Source organism: Manis javanica, chromosome 6, assembly GCF_040802235.1.
Source record: "Manis javanica isolate MJ-LG chromosome 6, MJ_LKY, whole genome shotgun sequence".
NCBI classification, from domain to species: Eukaryota; Metazoa; Chordata; class Mammalia; order Pholidota; family Manidae; genus Manis; species Manis javanica.
Genome location: NC_133161.1, coordinates 17,793,773 through 17,810,983, shown reverse-complemented (window position 1 = coordinate 17,810,983; position 17,211 = coordinate 17,793,773). Strand labels below are relative to the sequence as shown.

At 39.1% G+C, this 17,211-nt stretch overlaps 1 protein-coding gene across 1 annotated transcript in view; it reads left to right on the top strand.

Moving 5' to 3' along the window:
* LRGUK (leucine rich repeats and guanylate kinase domain containing) overlaps positions 1–17,211 on the top strand; it is a 137,438-nt gene that overhangs the window by 105,851 nt on the left and 14,376 nt on the right. Inside the window, exons 17-18 of the mRNA XM_073238443.1 lie at positions 14,515–14,603; positions 16,291–16,413. Of these exons, the coding sequence (XP_073094544.1) occupies positions 14,515–14,603; positions 16,291–16,413 (212 nt within the window). The remainder of the gene's footprint in view (positions 1–14,514; positions 14,604–16,290; positions 16,414–17,211) is intronic.

Below are 17,211 nucleotides of genomic sequence, written 5' to 3'. Positions count from 1 at the left end.
TATAAAAAATACCATGAGCGGATTCATAGTGCATCATGATGTGTGGATGTCATAAGGACTGGAACTAGGATTAGAAAGCGAGTTCTCTTCCTCCCAGAGGCATTCAGTTCCTTGCACCTCTGCTTCTATTTCTCATATGTTCTGGCCTTTCTCCTGGCCGGCCTCCACTTGCACTCAGGCTTTCCTCCCACAATTGGAGTTCATTCTTGTGCATGCCATCCCCGGTTCTCTGATTTCTTGGCTCTGTGTCCACGTTCCTGGCCACTTCTCTCTCTCTCTCTCCCTCTCTCTCTCTCTCTCTCTCTCTCTCTCTCTCTCTCTCTCTCTCTCTCAGATTCTGGAAGGCAAGAGAATCCAATTGGCCTTCTGATTTAAGACTTCAGGATTTTCACTTAATGTCTCCTCTATTATATATTTTTCTTTCTTCCACACTGAGAATGCTGATTCTGAAAGACATAGGATATGTTAGAATTTTATAATATCTCATGAAATTTCTCATTCATCTTATGTGCTATATTACACACAGAAGAGTCTCAGATTTCCCGACTCTGTTCCCCTCCCTGACTGGTCTGGACTTTCTCTTTCCTTTGTCCCTGTTTACTCTGTCCTAACTCAGTTTTATTCCATACCCACCAATGTTTCTTTAGTGTGTGGCTGCGTCTTAGAAGGGAGCCCCAGGAGGTCAGTTTCAAGAATTCAGAGTTGATCCAGATCCTTCAGAACCTAAGTGAACCCCTTGTTCTTACCTACCACTGGAATCAGAACAATCCCTCTGATTCCAGCTGTGGTTCCCAAACTGTCACAGCTTCCTCTTCTTTGGGGGCTCTCCTGTTCTCAGGTCTTTTAGTCACCCTGTTGCCTCCCTCAGTGTCCTGTTTGATAGACCCAGATACCATGCAGGTGTTGGTTATTCTCACCTGTATTTTGGGGTTTAAGAGGATAAGGTGTCACCTGGTCTTCCTATAAATGCTTTGATATATTTTCATTTTCCTATCTGGTTATTCTATTTTTTCAACCTCTAAGATCAACTTTATTAAAGTATAATTTGCATTCAGTAAAATGCACAGGCTTTAAATGTACAGACTGGTGAGTTTTGACAGAAGTGTACACCTTCATAACCATGAAACCCGAACAAGATATATTTTCATTACTCTAGAAAGTTCCTTTCTGCCCCTTCCCAGTCAATCTCCCTTGATACTTTGGGCCGTCATTGATCCAATTTCTATCACTATAGATTAGTTTTGCCTGTCCTAGAACTTCATGTAAATTGGATCATATATTTGTATGTATTCCTTTATTACTCTGAATTTTTGTCATTCAACATAATGTCTGCATTACTATTCCGTGCTGTTGCATGCTCTATTTTTTTTGTTATCATTAATCTACAATTACATGAAGAACATTATGTTTACTAGGCTCCCCCCTTCACCAAGTACGCCCACACACACCCCATTACAGTCATTATTCATTAGCATAGAATGACTACTTGTCTTCCTTCTGTTGCACAGCCCTCCCCATGCCCCCCGTACATGATAATCCTAATACCTCCTTTCTTCCCCCCCTTATCCCTCCCTTACCACCCATCCTCCTCAGTCCCTTTCTCTTTGGTAACTGTTAGTCCATTCTTGGGTTTTGTGAGTCTGCTGCTGTTTTGTTCCTTCAGTTTTTCTTTATTCTTATACTCCACATATGAGTGAAATCATTTGATACTTGTTTTTCTCCGCCTGGCTTATTTCACTGAGCATAATACCCGGTAGCTCCATCCATGTTGTTGCAAATGGTAGGATTTGTTTTCTTCTTATGGCTGAATAATATTCCATTGTGTATGTGTACCACATCTTCTTTATCCATTCATCTACTGATGGACACTTAGGTTGCTTCCATGTCTTCGCTATTGTAAATAGTGCTGCAATAAACATAGGGGTGCATCTGTCTTTTTCAAACTGGGCTACTGCATTATTTTTTTTTGAGAGGGCATCTCTCACATTTATTGATCAAATGGTTGTTAACAACAATAAAATTCTGTATAGGAGAGTCAATGCTCAATGCACAATCATTAATCCACCCCCAGCCTAATTCTCATCAGTCTCGAATCTTCTGAAGCATAACAAACAAGTTCTGACATGGTGAACAAGTTCTTACATAGTGAATAAGTTTTTACGTGGTGAACAGTACAAGGGCATTCATCACAAAAACTTTCAGTTTTGATCACGCATTATGAACTATAAACAATCAGGTCAAATATGAATATTTGTATGATTTTTATGCTTGATTTATATGTGAATCCCACATTTCTCCCTTTATTATTATTATTATTTTTTAAATAAAATGCTGAAGTGGTAGGTAGATGCAAGATAAAGGTAGAAAACATAGTTTAGTGTTGTAAGAGAGCAAATGTAGATGATCAGGTGTGTGCCTGTAGACTATGTGATAATCCAAGCTAGACAAGGGCAACAAAACATCCACAGATGCAGAAGATTTCTCTCAAAACAGGGGGAGTGAGGTTCTAAGCCTCACCTCTGTTGATCCCCAATTTCTCACCTGATGGCCCCCTGCGACTGTGCCTGACTTAGGTTGTTCCTCCCTTGAGGAATCTCACCTGTCTCTGGCTAACCAGTCATCTTCTGGGGCCATACAGGGAAATGTAAAGTTGGTAAGTGAGAGAGAAGCCTTATTGTTTGAAAAGGTTAGCTTTTTACTTCTTTGCAGATTGATGCCCTGTGGCTTCTATGCCCAGCATTTGTCTTGAGGTATCTTTACCACTTGGAGGAGTTATGATACTCGGTGAATTCTATATGAGGCACGAATTCTATTTAAGGGTTGTAATTAGGGAGGAAGAAGAAAAGCTATAGAGGTAGCAGATGGAAGAAAACATGGGAAGACTGATTATTTCTTTGACATATCTTCTTGTAGAGTAACTTCAGCATGTATAGGTTTTAAACTACTAATTAAATTGTGCACACACATTAACATAATAGGAATACAGTTACATAACCAAAGCAGATCTATAATTACCAGCCATCTCCAGTGAAGCGAACAAAACCAGTTAGGCACCCTAGGTATTTGTGAGAATTTGTCTATGATATAATAGATATTGTCCAACTGTACTTGAACAGTCTGAGAGAAATCAGACAAATTACAAAAACCCATTCCTGGGAACTGTTCACATCCCATATTTTCTTTTAACAGTAGATAGTCTGTAGTTGTAAGATTTTGGAGGCTACAACTTGCACTTCTCCTAATTCTTGGTTGAGTTCCAACAGTATAGATCCAGTCAAATTTGTTGTTTTACTGTATGCACAGGCCAGCTTAGATATCTCCTTCTTTGTTCCAATGGCAAGTCCAGGAACTGGTGGGATGAATGCAGCTGCAACTGTAGCATCACCTGGATCTTTGTTGAGGTTTTTTGATGATCATCTTCTGGGATGTCTCTTCCAGAGAGTGCTGATGTTGGAAGTTCTTCTTCATATCATATCTTAGTTCATTTTCTAGGTAGCCAAATTAGGCTTTGATCCTCTGTATAAACACAAACAGACCCTCTGCCCACACTTTGATATGCCCTTTATACCATTGTGTAGAACTCATTGGAGGTCACCACACAGGAACTGCTTTTTTTTTTAAGAGAAAGGAATATTATCAGAAAAGTGTACATCCATAGCCAATCATCTGACACCCTTTAAGTGATCAAAATTAGGGATATTTAAAGCATGCATTAATCGTTGATTTATAGTTAGTTTTATCCTATCAGGGAGTAATCCCCCTTCTCTTTCTTTTTTTTGTTATCTTTAATCTACGCTTACATGAAGAATATTATGTTTACTAGGCTCTCCCCTATACCAGATCCCCCCTATAAACCCCTTTACAGTCACTGTCCATCAGCATAGCAAAATGTTGTAGAATCACTACTTGTCTTCTCTGTCTTGTACAGCCCTCCCTTTTCTCCCAACTCCCCCATGCATGCTAATGTTAATACCCCTCTTCTTCTAACCCCCCCTTATCCCTCCCTACCCACCCATCCTCCCAGTTCCTTTCCCTTTGGTACCTGTTAGTCCATTCTTGGGTTCTGTGATTCCACTGCTGTTTTGTTCCTTCAGTTTTTCCTTTGTTCTTATACTCCACAGATGAGTCAAATCAGTTGGTGTTTCTCTTTCTCCGCTTGGCTTATTTCACTGAGCATAATACCCTCCAGGTCCATCCATGTTGCTGCAAATGGTAGGATTGGCCCTCTTCTTATGGCTGAGTAGTATTCCATTGTGTATATGTACCACATCTTCTTTATCCATTCATCTACCGATGGACATTTAGGTTGCTTCCAATTCTTGGCTATTGTAAATAGTGCTGCGATAAACATAGGGGTGCATCTGTCTTTCTCAAACTTGATTGCTGCATTCTTAGGGTAAATTCCTAGGAGTGGAATTCCTGGGTCAAATGGGAAGTGTGTTTTGAGCATTTTGATGAACCTCCATACTGCTTTCCACAATGGTTGAACTAATTTACATTCCCACCAGCAGTGTAGGAGGGTTCCCCTTTCTCCACAGCCTTGCCAACATTTGTTGTTGTTTGTCTTTTGGATGGCAGCCATCCTTACTGGTGTGAGGGGATACCTCATTGTAGTTTTAATTTGCATTTCTCTGATAATTAGTGATGTGGAGCATCTTTTCATGTGTCTGTTGACCATCTGTATTTCTTTTTTGGAGAACTGTCTGTTCAGTTCCTCTGCCCATTTTTTAATTAGATTACTTGATTTTTGTTTGTTGAGGTGTGTGAGCTCTTTATATATTTTGGACATCAAGCCTTTATCGGATCTGTCATTTACAAATATATTCTCCCATACTGTAGGGTTCCTTTTTGTTCTATTGATGGTGTCTTTTGCTGTACAGAAGCTTTTCAGCTTAATATAGTCCCACTTGTTCATTTTTGCTGTTGTTTTCCTTGCCTGGGGAGATACGTTCAAGAAGAGGTCACTCATGTTTATGTCTAAGAGGTTTTTGCCTATGTTTTTTTCCAAGAGTTTAATGGTTTCATGACTTACATTCGGGTCCTTGATCCATTTTGAATTTACTTTTGTATATGGGGTTAGACAATGTTCCAGTTTCATTCTCCTACATGTAGCTGTCCAGTTTTGCCAGCACCATCTGTTGAAGAGACTGTCATTTCCCCATTGTATGTCCATGGCTTCTTTATCAAATATTAATTGACCATATATGTTTGGGTTAATATCTGGAGTCTCTAATCTGTTCCACTGGTCTGTGGCTCTGTTCTTGTGCCAGTACCAAATTGTCTTGATTACTATGGCTTTATAGTAGAGCTTGAAGTTGGGAAGTGAGATCCCCCCTACTTTATTCTTCTTTCTCAGGATTGCTTTGGCTATTCGGGGGTCTTTGGTGTTTCCATATGAATTTTTGAATTATTTGTCCCAGTTCATTGAAGAATGTTGCTGGTAATTTGAGAGGGATTGCATCAAATCTGTATATTGCTTTGGGCAGGATGGCACTTTTGATTTTATTAATTCTTCCTAGCCACGAGCATGGGATGAGTTTCCATTTGTTAGTGTCCCCTTTAATTTCTCTTAAGAGTGACTTGTAGTTTTCAGAGTATAGGTCATTCACTTCTTTGGTTAGATTTATTCCTAGGTATTTTATTCTTTTTGATGTAATTGTGAATGGAGTTGTTTTCCTGATTTCTCTTTCTGTTGGTTCATTGTTAGTGTATAGGAAAGCCACAGATTTCTGTGTGTTAATTTTGTATCCTGCAACTTTACTGTATTCCGATATCAGTTCTAGTAGTTTTGGGGTGGAGTCTTTAGGGTTTTTTATGTACAGTATCATGTCATCTGCAAACAGTGACAGCTTAACTTCTTGTTTACCGATTTGGATTGATTGTATTTCTTTGTTTTGTCTGATTGCCATGGCTAGGACCTCCAGTACTATGTTGAATAACAGTGGGGAGAGTGGGCATCCTTGTCTTGTTCCCGATCTCAGAGGAAAGGCTTTCAGCTTCTCGCTGTTCAGTAGGATGTTGGTTGTGAGCTTATCATATATGGCCTTTATTATGTTGAGGTACTTGCCCTGTATACCCATTTTGCTGTGAGTTTTTATCATGAATGGATGTTGAATTTTGTCAAATGCTTTTTCAGCAACTATGGAGATGATCATGTGGTTTTTGTCTTTCTTTTTGTTTATGTGGTGGATGATGTTGATGGATTTTTTAGTGTTGTACCATCTTTGCATCCCTGGGATGAATCCTACTTGGTCATGTGGTATGATCCTTTTGATGTATTTTTGAATTCAGTTTGCTGATATTTTGTTGAGTATTTTTGCATTTTTGTTCATCAGGGATATTGGTCTGTAATTTTCTTTTTTGTTGGGGTCTTTGCCTGGTTTTGGCATTAGGGTGATGTTGGCTTCATAGAATGAGTTTGGGAGTATTCCCTCCTCTTCTATTTTTTGGAAAACTTTAAGAAGAATGGGTATTATGTCTTCTCTGTATGTCTGATAAAATTTCAAGGTATATCCATCTGGCCTGGGAGTTTTGTTCCTGGGAAGTTTTTTGATTACAACTTCAATTTCTCTGCTGGTAATTGGTTTGTTTAGATTTTATCTTTCTTCCTTGGTCCGTCTTGGAAGGTTGTATTTTTCTAGGAAGTTGTCCATTTCTCCTAGGTTTTCCATCTTGTTAGCATATAGGTTTTCATAGTACTCTCTAATAATTCTTTGTATTTCTATGGGGCCTGTCGTGATTTTTCCTTTCTTGTTTCTGATTCTGTTGATGTGTGTTGATTCCCTTTTTCTCTTAATAATTCTGGCTAGAGGCTTATCTATTTTGTTTATTTTCTCAAAGAACCAGCTCTTGGTTTCATTGATTTTTTCTATTGTTTTATTCTTCTCAGTTTTATTTATTTCTTCTCTGATCTTTATTATGTCCCTCCTTCTGTTGACTTTAGGCCTCATTTGTTCTTCTTTTTCCAATTTTGATAATTGTGACATTAGACTATTCTTTTGGGATTGTTCTTCCTTCTTTAAATATGCCTGGATTGCTATATACTTTCCTCTTAAGACTGCTTTTGCTGCGTCCCACAGAAGTTGGGGCTTTGTGTTGTTGTCATTTCTTTCCATATATTGCTGGATCTCCATTTTAATATGGTCATTGATCCACTGACTATTTAGGAGCATGTTGTTAAGCCTCCATGTGTTTGTGAGCCTTTTTGCTTTCTTTGTAGAATTTATTTCTAGTTTTATACCTTTGTGGTCTGAAAAGTTGGTTAGTAGGATTTCAATTTTTTGAATTTACTGAGGCTCTTTTTGTGGCCTAGTATGTGGTCTTTTCTGGAGAATGTTCCATGTGCACTTGAGAAGAACGTGTATCCTGTTGCTTTTGGATGTAGGGTTCTATAGATGTCTATTAGGTCCATCTGTTCTAGTGTGTTGTTCAGTGCCTCTGTGTCCTCACTTATTTTCTATCTGGTGGATCTATCCTTTGGAGTGAGTGGTGTGTTGAAATCTCCTAGAATGAATGCACTGTCCTCTATTTCCTCCTTAAATTCTGTTAGTATTTGTTTCACATATGCTGGTGGTCCTGTGTTGGGTGCATATATATTTATAATGGTTATATCCTCTTGTTGGACTGAGCCCTTTGTCATTATGTAATGTCCTTCTTTATCTCTTGGTACTTTCTTTGTTTTGAAGTCTATTTTGTCTAATACTAGTACTGCACACCTGCTTTCTTCTCTCTGTTGTTTGCATGAAATATGTTTTTCTATCCCTTGACTTTTAGTCTGTGCATATCTTTGGGTTTGAGGTGGGTCTCTCGTAAGCAGCATATAGATGGGTCTTGCTTTTTTATCCATTCTATTACTCTGTGTCTTTTTATTGGTGAATTCAGTCCATTTACTTTTAGGGTGATTATTGAAATATATGTACTTATTGCCATTGCAGGCTTTAGATTTGTGGTTACCAAAGGTTCAAGGTTAGCCTCTTTAGTATCTTACTGCCTAACTTAACTTGCTTATTTAGCTATTATAAACACTGTCTGGTGATTCTTTATTTCTCTCCCTTCTTATTCCTCCTTCTCCATTCTTTATATGTTGGGTGTTTTATTCTGTGCTCTTTTGTGTTTCCTTGAACTGCTTTTGTGGGTGATTGATTTTATTTTTTGCCTTTAGTTAGTATTTGGTTGGCCTGCTCTCTTTGCTGTGATTTTATTTTCTCTGGTGACATCTGTTTAGCTGTAGGAGTACTCCCATCTAGAACAGTCCCTCTAAAATACCCTGTAGAGGTGATTTGTGGGAGGCAAATTCCCTCAACTTTTGCCTGTCTGGGAATTGTTTAATCCCTCTTTCATATTTTAATGAATGATAATCATGCTGCATACTGTATTCTTGGTTCAAGGCCCTTCTGTTTCATTGCATTAAATATATCATGCCATTCTCTCTGGCCTGTAAGGTTTCTGTTGAGAAGTCTGATGATAGCCTGATGGGTTTTCCTTTGTAGGTGACCTTTTTCCTCTCTCTAGCTGCCTTTAAAACTGTTCTTGTCCTTGATCTTTGCCATTTTAATTATTATGTGTCTTGGTGTTGTCCTCCGTGGGTTCCTTCTGTTGGGAGTTCTGTATACTTCTGTGATCTGAATGATTATTCCCTCCCCCAGTTTGGGGAAGTTTTCAGCAATTATTTCTTCAAATACCCTTTCTATCCCTTTCCTCTTTCTTCTTCTTCTGGTACCCCTATTATGCAAATGTTATTCCTTTTGCATTGGTCACACAGTTCTCTTAATATTGATTCATTCCTGTAGATCCTTTTATCTCTCTCTGTGTCAGCTTCTATATGTTCCTGTTCTCTGGTTTCTATTCCATCAATGGCCTCTTGCATCTTATCCATTTTGCTTATAAATCCTTCCAGAGATTGTTTCATTTCTGTAATCTCCTTCCGTATGTCATCCCTTAGCTCTTGCATATTTCTCTGCAGCTCCATCAGCATGGTTATGACCTTTATTTTGAATTCTTTTTCAGGGAGATTGGTTAGGTCTATCTCCCCAGATTCCTTGTCAGGGGAGGGTGTCTGGGTTGGTCTGGTCTGTATCAAATTCTTTTGCCTTTTCATGGCATTAGAGGTATTTGTGGGGAGTTGGCACATGTGTTGACTGGGAGAACGTCCCTTCTTGCTGGTTGGTGGCCTTCCTCTCCTGAGAGAAGAGTGACCTCTAGTGGCTTGTGCTGGGCAGCTGCGCACAGACGGGATTTCTAATTCTTACCCGCCCACTGTGAAAGAAGCTCTGCCCTAGTGCCTCAGGCTGCTTCTCCACTATGGAAGAGCCTCATCAGAGGGGAAACAAGCAGGAGGCTGTTTATCTCTGTGAAGGGCCTCCGAGCTGCGCTTCCGCCCAGGGGATTAGGGCACCTGGAGTTCCCCGGAATTCCCAGCTGCTGGGCTAAGTGTCCTGGGACGTTTCCATCCAGCTGTGGGGTCCCTGCCTCTTTAAGACTTTTCAAAAAGCACTCACTTTTCTTTGTCCCAGGGGTGCAGGTTGCAGGGATCTGCTCACAGGTCTTATTGTCCTGTTTCCCTAGTTTCCAGCACCCCACGCATGCACTGTGTGTCTGCACTCCCAGTGCGGATGGCTAGGGCTGGGTGTTTAGCAGTCCTGGGCTCCCTCTCCCTCCCCGCTCCGACTCCTCTACTCCCGCCGGGAGCTGGGGTGAGGGGTCTCAGGTCCCGCCATGCTGTGGCTTGTATCTTACCCCCTTCGCAAGGCACTGGGTTCTCTCAGGTGTGGATGTAGCCTGACTGTTGTCCTGTATCTTCTGGTCTCTCTTTTAGGGATAGTTGTATTTGCTGTATTTTCAAAAATATATATGGTTTTTGGAGGAGATTTCTACTGCTCTACTCACACTGCCATCTTGGCTCCACCGCCATCCTCTATTTTTATGTGGAAATTCTAGAAGATCCAAACACTATGCTTCCATTACCACTGTTACCTTCCCAATCACGATATAATTTGAACCAAGTATCAATGTAAGAAAAAGTTAAGGGTGGTATAAATCTAAGTCACCATAGAAAATGTATGTACTTGTATAGGTAATTTGAGAAAAAATAATAACAAATTAACATGAGAGTAGGAGAGTAGATTTGGCCAATATATAGTAATTTTATAGTAATGTGATACAATTCAGATGTATCTGTGGGGTTACTTAAACATATAGTTGTTTTTTCACATTTATTGACCCCTTGATGATTTCTTTTTTAGTTTCATATCACTGATACACAATCTTATGAAGGTTCCACATAAGCAACATTGTAGTTTCAACATTCAACCATATTATCAAGTCCCCCCAGCACAAACCCCATTACAATCATTGTCCATCAGTGTAGTAAGGTGTTATAGGGTCATTACTTGTCTTTTCCATGCTGTACTGCCTTTCCTGTGACCTATCTATATTGTGTGTGCTAACTATAATGCCCCTTAATCCCCTTCTTCCTCCCTCCCCATCTATCCTCCCCACCTCTTCCCTTTGATAACTGTTAGTCCTTTCTTGGAGTCTGTGAGTCTGCTGCTGTTTTGGTCTTTCAGTTTTGCTTCGTTGTTATACTCCACAAATGAGTGAAATCATTTGGTACTTGTCTTTCCCTGCCTGGCTTATTTCACTGAGCATAATACCCTCTAGCTCCATCCATGTTGTTGCAAATGGTAGGATTTGTTTTCATCTTATGGCTGAATAATATTCCATTGTGTATATGTACCATATCTTCTTTATCCATTCATCTACTGATGGACACTTAGGTTGCTTCCATATCTTGGCTATTGTAAATAGTGCTGCAATACACATAGGGGTGCATATGTCTTTTTCAATCTGGGATCTTGTTTTCTTAGGGTAAATTCCTAAGAGTGGAATTCCTGGGTCAAATGTATTTCTATTTTTAGTTTTTTGAGAAAACTCCATACTGCTTTCCACAATGATTGAACTAATTTACATTCCCACCAACAGTGTAGGAGGGTTCCCCTTTCTGCACATCCTTGCCAGCATTTGTTGTTCCTAGTCTGTTGGGTGTTGGCCATCCTAACTGATGTGAGGTGATCTCTCATTGTGGTTTTAATTTGCATTTCCCTGATGATTAGCAATGTGAGACATCTTTTCATGTGCCTGTTGGCCATCTGAATTTCTTCTTTGGAGAAGTGTCTGTTCAGATCCTCTGCCCATTTTTTAATCAGGTTATTTATTTTTTGGGTGTTGAAGCATGTGAGCTCTTTATATATTTTGGATGTCAACCACTTATCAGATATGTCATGTATAGATGTATTCTCCCATACTGTAAGATGCCTTTTTGTTCTGCTGATGGTGTCTTTTGCTGTACAAAATCTTTTTAGTTTGATGTAGTCTTATTTATTCATTTTTGCTTTTGTTTCCCTTGCCTGAGAAGATGTGTTCAGAAAAAAGTTGCTCATGTTTATATTCAAGAGATTTTTGCCTCTGTTTTCTTCTGAGAGTTTTATTGTTTCATGACTTACATTCAGGTCTTTGATCCATTTTCAGTTTACTTTTGTGTCTGGGGTTAGACAGTAATCCAGTTTTATTCTCTTACATGTAACTATTCAGTTTTACCAACACCAGTTGTTGAAGAGGCTGTCATTTCCCCATTGTATGTCCATGGCTCCTTCATCGTGTATTAATTGGCTGTATACACATACAGTTTTTAAATGGTGAAATTTGAATAGTTTGTTCTTTTCTTCCCTTCTTTTTCCATTACAGACCCCCTCCCTCTCACCCAACAGATACTTTCTCCTCATCTGCTTATATAGAACCACAAGCTATCAGTCAGAGATATAGTAAAATGGTCTTGACAATCAATATCCACTTAAGAGCTTATGTTCAATGAATCCACATATGAGCTCTCATGTGTCATGGTGTCTAAGAGACAATCTCAAAAACTTGACCCAGAATTCTCAAGCTAGCAAGCATTGACAGAAAGTTCTAGTTCAATTTACCAGGAATGGTAAACATTATTCACTCTTCATTTTATCCCCCCAAATTTATACTGCTGTACATTGAAGATATGTATTGAGCTCCTGCTTCTTGATGAAGTTTGTGTGCTGTGTACAGGGGATCCAGGAGTGACCAAAGGGACTTCTGGTCTCTGGGTGTGGCTTGTTTTCCAGAGATGCTCACTGTGCCCATCTTGGCATCACTGCAGGGCACAGCCACTCCTGCAGATAAGTTTTGTAATAGAGAAATGTTTTTAGGTTCACATTAACTTAATCCTTAAATATCAATTCTTAGCAAATTCCCCCAAAGACATGTCATCATTTGAAACTATGCTGGCCCCCCATGTTAGAACAGGTGATCCACCTGGAACTCTGAGCTCACGCCACAGCTCTTGTATGTATCCTGCCATGAGTGTGCTTGTTTGTTGTTGTTTCCTATGTGATTTTAAGTGAATATCAACTTGTAGAGGAGCCTGGTAAGGACATTAAGATCAAAACAGGTTTATGTTATATTAAGCTATAGCAAGCAAAGATTAGTGTATTTTAAATGCATTTGCTAGAGGATTAAAAATGGCGGCATGAGAGGAGAGACAGAGGCTTCCTCCTAAAACTGGATACAATTAGAAAATTTAATTGGCGCAACTAATCCTGAGAGAGCAACAGGAAAGAGGACAGCATCAGACTGCACACACCTGGAGAAAAGAGCAGACCTCAGCAAATGGGGTAACGTACCAGAGCTGTGGCTCTGTGGGGCCCGAGCTCCTCCCCCACCCCAGTGCACCAGCGGGAGGAAGAGAAATGGAGCAGGGAGGGAGTAGAAGGCTTGGGACTGCTGAACACTTAGCTCCGGAGATCTGCGCTGGGAGCACAAACCTACATTCCATGGTGCTTTCATGAGACTCGCATGACTACTGGGTTGGAAAGTTAATACAGGCAGAGTTCCTGGGGAGACTGGGATTCCGGCTGCTTGTGGAAAGCAGGGATACATATCTAGCTGCTCTGGGACAAAAACATACCTGTGTGACCGGCCCACTGGCTCAGGCAGTGGAGACAGGCACAGCAGCCGGGAGGCGGGGAACAGCTCTTTCCTACCCCCAGGCACCAGTACAGCTCCCCTGCGACCCCTTACATTGCTTCAGGGGCTGAGCAGCTCCAGAATAGAGCTTCTGGACACTAGAGGGCCCCATATACAAACATGAAATGCCAAAGGAACCTTGTCCAGAGTAAAATTGTTAATACAACTCCCGAGAAAGATTTAAATGATATGGACCTTGTGACTCTTCCTGAAAGGGAGTTCAAAATAAAAATAATCAACATTCTAATGGAGGTACAGAAAGACATCCAAGAACTCAGGAATGAATTCAGGTCAGAGATCCAATTGTTAAAGAACATGATGGAGGGTATTAAAAGCAGGTCGTATACGGTGGAGGAGGCAATAAATGAAATAGAAACTAGAGAAGAGGAATACAAAGAAGCTGAGGCACAGAGAGAAAAAAGGATCTCTAAAAATGACAGAATATTGAGAGAACTGTGTGACCAATCCAAGCGGAACAATATTCACATTATAGGGATACTAGAAGAAGAAGAGAGAGAGAAAGGGATAGAAAGTGTCTTTGAGGAGGTAGTTGCTGAAAACTTCCCCAATCTGGGGAAGGAGATGGTCTCTCAGGCCATGGAGATCCACAGATCTCCCAACACAAGGGACCCAAGGAAGACAACACCAAGACACATAGTAATTAAATGCATTTGCTGTTTAAATAGATGTTATATATCCCATTATATTTTTTATAATGAGTCTTCAGGTAAAACAAATAAGCATTGCTAATTTATCTTTTCTATTAAGAATGTTATATATTAGGCTTGCTTGAAGTGAGGAAATTCAGTACATGGACAGTTGCTGAACAGGTCAGGTTCCCATCAGATAATCTGTGTGTGCACATGTTATACTATGTATAAAACAGCAGTACTATCTTGTTGCTTTTTTCCTCTTTTTAATCTGATTTTGCCACCAGATGATAAACCTTTTGAATGCAGAGACTGTGTCTTTTATATTTTTGTATCCCCATCAAATGTTCACAAAGTATTTAGTGATGGTGACAGTGATATTGGTGAAATATGGGAGAAAAACTTCCCATTTGTCCTATTTCAAGATCATAATTAACCATTGCTGGATATAGCCAGTGAGTTATTATGCGTGCTAAGACCTAGGAAGACTAAAAAGACAATAATAATCTGTATCCTTGAGAGATAATCTCATTAGAAAGATAAGGTATAAACATGCAGTTAATAAAAATTGCCACATTATTATTTAGATGTCAAATGATATATTAAATTGCAGTCTTCATAAAAATATTTTGATTTCTTAAGGGTTTTTTTTCCACTGAGCAGATATCAGTTGTTTTTTAAGCCTACATTTTTTTTTCCTTTTTCTCTCCATGTATTTGGCAATATTTAGTACGAAAAGGATGATTTTAGTTATTGTAACCGTCTGATGTATTTTTAACATCAATATAATTTCCTGATCATATTTCTTGCCTAGGAAAGAGATTCCATTGAGAGACAGTATAAGGCATCCCGGGAGATCCTAATGGGAAAGGTGCCTCCACATCACACACTGCTATTTCAAAGGTAGGGATTTAGCACATATATTTATACCCGGGCATCTGTAGATTTATTTTCTAGTACCCAACTAAGCCAAACGAATCCTGAGTCATCAACACAAACAAGGCCCTCTGGACTAATATGGAGGCAGTAATTCAGTAGTAAGCCTAGTTCTGGAAGTTGTGTTTCCTCTCATTTATATATTTTTTAAAAGGCATGATATGCTCACAGCTGCCAGAAGCTGATGATTCTTTGTAGTCTTTGATGATGGTAAATAATGATATTTTGAATCTAAGTATCTTCTTGAATACACGAATTCTTAATATTTAATATGAAATGTTTCATTTAGTTCCTGTTACATAGTAAAGGCATCATGAGTCAGTGGTTAGAATTAATTATTGTACCATTAATTATGACATATGAAGAGGCACATTTCGATTTTAAGACTTACTCAAAATGAATAAGCAGGTCATAGGATGGTTATGAAATGTTCGCATTTTGTTTTCTCACTCATGTTACAGGCTTAACTATTCTGAATTCTCTTTTATGTGTGTGCCCTTTTAGAAAATTTGATTAATAAAGTGAAGTCCCTCTTTTCAGAAAGTTACTGAGAACATTGACAGGACCTTAATTAGAGCATTTTAAAAAGCTTTTTTGAATGTAATGATTCATGAAAGTGGAATAAAAAAGCCATTTAAAAATTTTTTCAATTTCACTTCTTTTAATTGTCTATGATTTTAAGCTGTCTGTTGAAAATCTTTAACCAATATAGATGAAGGTTAAGTTGTGTCTATGTGTGATACATTGAAAAAAGTTGTGACTAATTTTCTCCATATTGGCAGGCTATTTGTGGATAGTCTGATTCAAAAACAGGCTGTATGGTATATGTGAAGTTCTATGAGGGGCTGGGAGGTTGGTGGCCAGGAGATAAGCAGTGTCCCCAGAGCAGCTGAAGGTGGGGCCTGTGTGACCCACAGAGTGTCCGTGCCTATTAAAACCCTGTGGACAGAGACACTAAACAATGTTAAATATGAGCTCCAAATGAGGCATAATAGGGCAGATAAGAGGTTTTGAATTTGCATGCATTTATATGCAATTGGGCTACTTTGCACACAGCACTCTATTTAACAAGTTTGGGATGAATACCAGTAGGATATATTCACCAAAAATGGTTAATGATTCTTTCAAGTCACGCTGGGGAAACAGGCTTGTATAGATAAACAAAAATAAAAAATAAAATAAAGACTATTTTATACTAGAGTTCAGGTGTGAGTACAAAATTAGGATTTTTAGAAAAATTTTATTCTGGAATAATTTCAAAACATTAGATTATGTACAAAATTGGAAAATATAAATCCATTGCAATTTTTATAACAGTTGATATATTGCTGGAACTCACATAACAAATGGACTAGGGTTTATAATAAAATACATACTAATCAGTAGGAAGATAATTTGCCTATATTAATGGCTTAAGGGATAAGGAATAGTCACAATAATACAAATTTGCATAATCTACTAATTAGAATGTAATAAAGCCAGTGTCTAAGACAAGACCTGAAGTGAATGTTTATAAGTGGATAACAATATATTTTCCCAAGTAGATTTTATTGGTATTTGCCTCTATGTGGATATAATAGTATTTAGGTATTGTGTGTGTGCTTGCCTAGTATCATTACAAAACTCCTTGGATTTTTTTTTTTTTCAATTTCAGGGGTCCAGTACCAGTACCCAGCATCAATGATACACATTTTTTTACAGCTTTAGAACTACAGAAAAATTCTGAGCTTTGTGAAGATTATTTTAAAACTCTATTTGGACCATATCCTGAAAAGAGGTGAGTTCAGGATTGATGGAATCAAAATAGTGCTGACTAGTTAAGATCATAACACTCATCCCTAGGTTTCTGAAAAATCCTGAAACTGGGAAGCAGCCTCCCCTCCCACCACGGAATTCAAAGGGAGTAGATCCTGGCCCTCTAGGAGGGGCATAGGCATAACCTGGTTCATACAGTTAAAAGCTTCTCTCTGGGATTTTGAATCTTCAGGGAGTGATACAAAGACAAAGGGGCAGTCAGAGGTTCCGCAAGTCACCAACGGTGGAAGAAGGATCAAGAGCCCACCACGGGATGCAAGCAGTGCTGACCTACTAGTCTCTCCCTGTACTGAGACTTGGCTGTATCTTGGCACCAAGCTACCTTGGCTCTTGCCTGGTTTTTAAGCCCGATTCTCTAGTTGTCCATTAAGTCGATAAACTACCCAATAGCTTTTCAATAACTCTCTTTTTAATATTCAAGTTAGCTAGATTTGGTGTCTTTGCAATCAACATCTTTGATTAGTACAATGCTAAGTTTCAAAATGCCCACCGGTTGATGTTCAATGTGTAAAAAATATATACCCATTTTAGGGTCCCCATGCTTCATTTGTCAAAGTGTGTTTCAAAAGTGCCATATGTGTTTAGTTGAGACCCCATACAGCAGACTGTGTACCCCTAATTTTAGTGCTGGGCTTTTGTGGGCATTCTACTACATTCTGTTTCTGCATCAGCTGTGCCTGCCACTACAATTGACTACCTTTCTGTAAGTCTTGGGTCCAAACTTACCAAGCAAAGATCTGGCTGGTTGAGTCAATTGCTA